Source organism: Lissotriton vulgaris, unplaced genomic scaffold, assembly GCF_964263255.1.
Source record: "Lissotriton vulgaris unplaced genomic scaffold, aLisVul1.2 SCAFFOLD_3010, whole genome shotgun sequence".
Taxonomy (NCBI): Eukaryota; Metazoa; Chordata; class Amphibia; order Caudata; family Salamandridae; genus Lissotriton; species Lissotriton vulgaris.
Window position 1 is genome coordinate 109,152 of NW_028251220.1, and position 2,522 is coordinate 111,673.

The 2,522-nt window shown below is 44.8% G+C and overlaps 1 protein-coding gene across 1 annotated transcript; it reads left to right on the top strand.

Moving 5' to 3' along the window:
* The first annotated feature begins 950 nt into the window (after positions 1–950).
* On the top strand, positions 951–2,102 carry LOC147662975 (putative protein ZBED10P). Its single transcript, XM_086950739.1, has one exon. It carries the CDS (start codon positions 951–953, stop codon positions 2,100–2,102), a length of 1,152 nt encoding a protein of 383 aa, XP_086806865.1.
* Positions 2,103–2,522: the final 420 nt, after the last annotated feature.

Below are 2,522 nucleotides of genomic sequence, written 5' to 3' on the forward strand. Positions count from 1 at the left end.
CAGCATACCCCCTGCAAGATATATGAGCCACACTAAGAGTGTGGGAGAGAGTGAGACACCAATGCGAAAAAGTTCATCATCACTGAGCATAACTGGGTCGAAGAAGTCATCATCATCCCGTAAAATGGTCCAGCCTACCATTAGAAGCATGTTGTTTTCAGATGCGCCATTTGAACGCAACCACCCAGCGGCACGTCTGTATAAAACAAAGCTGGCTAAAATGCTAGCGCTGGACCTTCTCCCTTTTTCTTTTGTGGAAGGGGTGGGTTTTCTTGAATTAGTGGCAACGCTCTGCCCTAAATGGAAAGTTCCTAGCCGGTTCTATTTTGCCAGAGTTGCGGTTCCAACACTACAAGGAAGATGTGCTGGAGGTGATTGGGGCTGCTTTGCAGAAGAGTGCTGTTCACACTATACATCTAACAACAGACATGTGGACCAGTTGCCAAGCCCTTGATTACATGTGCATCACTGCACACTGGGTCTCTTTTTCAGGGGTTAAAGAAAAGGTAAACGCAGGTGTTGACACTGACAAAATTTATAAAGCTGCTCGGAAACATGCAACACTAGCCATGTTTGCCATGGAGAAAAATCATACAGGAGAAAACATTTTGCATGAGTTTAACACAAAGGTCTTTTAATGGCTGTCCCCAAGAAAACGCATGATTGGTTATGTTTCCACGGATAATGGCGCCAATGTAGTTAAGGCCATGGATAAGGGTAACTATTTCAGAGTGCCGTGTTTGGCGCACTGTATAAACCTGGTTGTTAAAAAATTCTTGAGTGAAGAAAGTCCAGTGTACGAGTTACTGACCACCTGCCAAAGAATGTGCACATATTTCAACCATTCTTTTAAGGCCCGGAAGCAGCTGAGGTGCCTGCAACATGAACGTAAAGTGCCAGTGAAAGCACTCATCCAGGAGGTGGTAACACGTTGGAACTCAACCTTCTACATGCGTGAGCGTCTGTATGAGCAGTATGCGGTAGTCGATCAGTATTTCTTTAAACTGGGTACACCTATGATAGACCTGAGGATACAGGTGGAGCAATGGGAGCTAGTTAAAAGCCTGAAAGACATGCTTCGTCCTTTTGAGGTCTTCACGCGTGCAGTCAGCAGGGAGGACTGTAATTTGGGAAAAGCTATCCCATTGTTGCACATGCTAGATCACCAACTGAAGGAGGTGTCTTCTACGTTTCAAAAAGATGGAAAGCAAGAAGCATTTGAGTTGGCAGAGAAGTTATTACAGCGCCTACTTTGCGATGAACGTCTTGAAAAGATCCACACAGAACAGCATTACATTTCTGCTACTATTCCCGATCCACGGTACAAAAAGGTAGTGGTGGGCAGCGTATTCTTTCCTTTTGATGACACAGATGTTACAAAGTACAAACATTGGCTAGCTGTGTCAGCCAGTCGGCTTGAAAGAGAACGGCAGGAAATTGAAGGAAAAGGCAGTACATTAGCATCAGCAGGCCATCCGGAGTCAAAAAAATCCACTTCTTCATCTGTGGCTGTGGCAGAATTGAGTGATTTTCCCAATCAGCCGTTGACGACACCAGAAACCGTATCATCTGCGCCAGACACAACAGTAACATTGTGTGAAGAAGAGGATTGGCTAACTCAGCTTGGGTTTGCTTCTCAAAAGGTCCCAGAAAAAAGTAAGCAAAGTGGAGGAACCCTGGAGAACCTTGAGTCGATGGTGCAGGACTATCTGAATGACTCAACAGAGGTCTATGTTCATCATGACCCATTGGCGTATTGGCATGGGAAAAGAGATGTGTGGCCAGAGATCACCAACCTGGCTATAAATTACTTGTCTTGCCCACTCCCAAGCGTGTCTTCTGAAAATGTTTTCAGTGCTGCTGGTGGCATTGTAACTTCCAAAAGGACCCGCCTCTCGCCCAAAAATGTGGAGAGGTTAACAATGATCAAGATGAATCAGCACCTCATACCACCAAATTACAAAATACGAGAATGCACGCAGGAAGAAGACGAGGAGGACACCAACTTAGATGAGGGAAGTTCTTCTCTGTTAACTGACCTACTCCCGTCTGAATTCACAGAGTTTGAGGACGAGCTCTTCTTCCCTGACACCGAGCCCTGAAAATGAGTCGATGAATCACTAACTTTCTTTTTCGTCCTTATTCACTTTTATTCCTGTGTGTCTGTCTTTCTTTGTTTTGGAAAATCTATATAAAAAACCTTTAATCACCTAATCACAAAAACAAGCCCATCAGCAGAACTGTCTTCACTTATTTGCTTATTGATTTGAAGGTGCCACAGTCTGCATTCCTCAGGTTCACAAGTTCACAAGAACATGCTCCTCTATCCTCCTCCTCCAGACTCCTATTTCCCTCATAGCAGATGGCTGGAGTACGCCCAATGAAGAAAGACTCTGCACTTGTGGGGGTGTTATACTTCTTTGCGGGTGAGTTGACGGGACTGGAGCATTGCTGTGAAGGTCTAATACCGGATAAAAGTGGTTTGGAGAAAATCAGAGTAGAAAACGTTTTTGCGCTTTTGA

Coding starts and splice junctions, on each gene's coding strand:
- LOC147662975 (XM_086950739.1), top strand. CDS start 951: ATGCGTGAGCGTCTGTATGAGCAGTATGCGGTAGTCGATCAGTATTTC.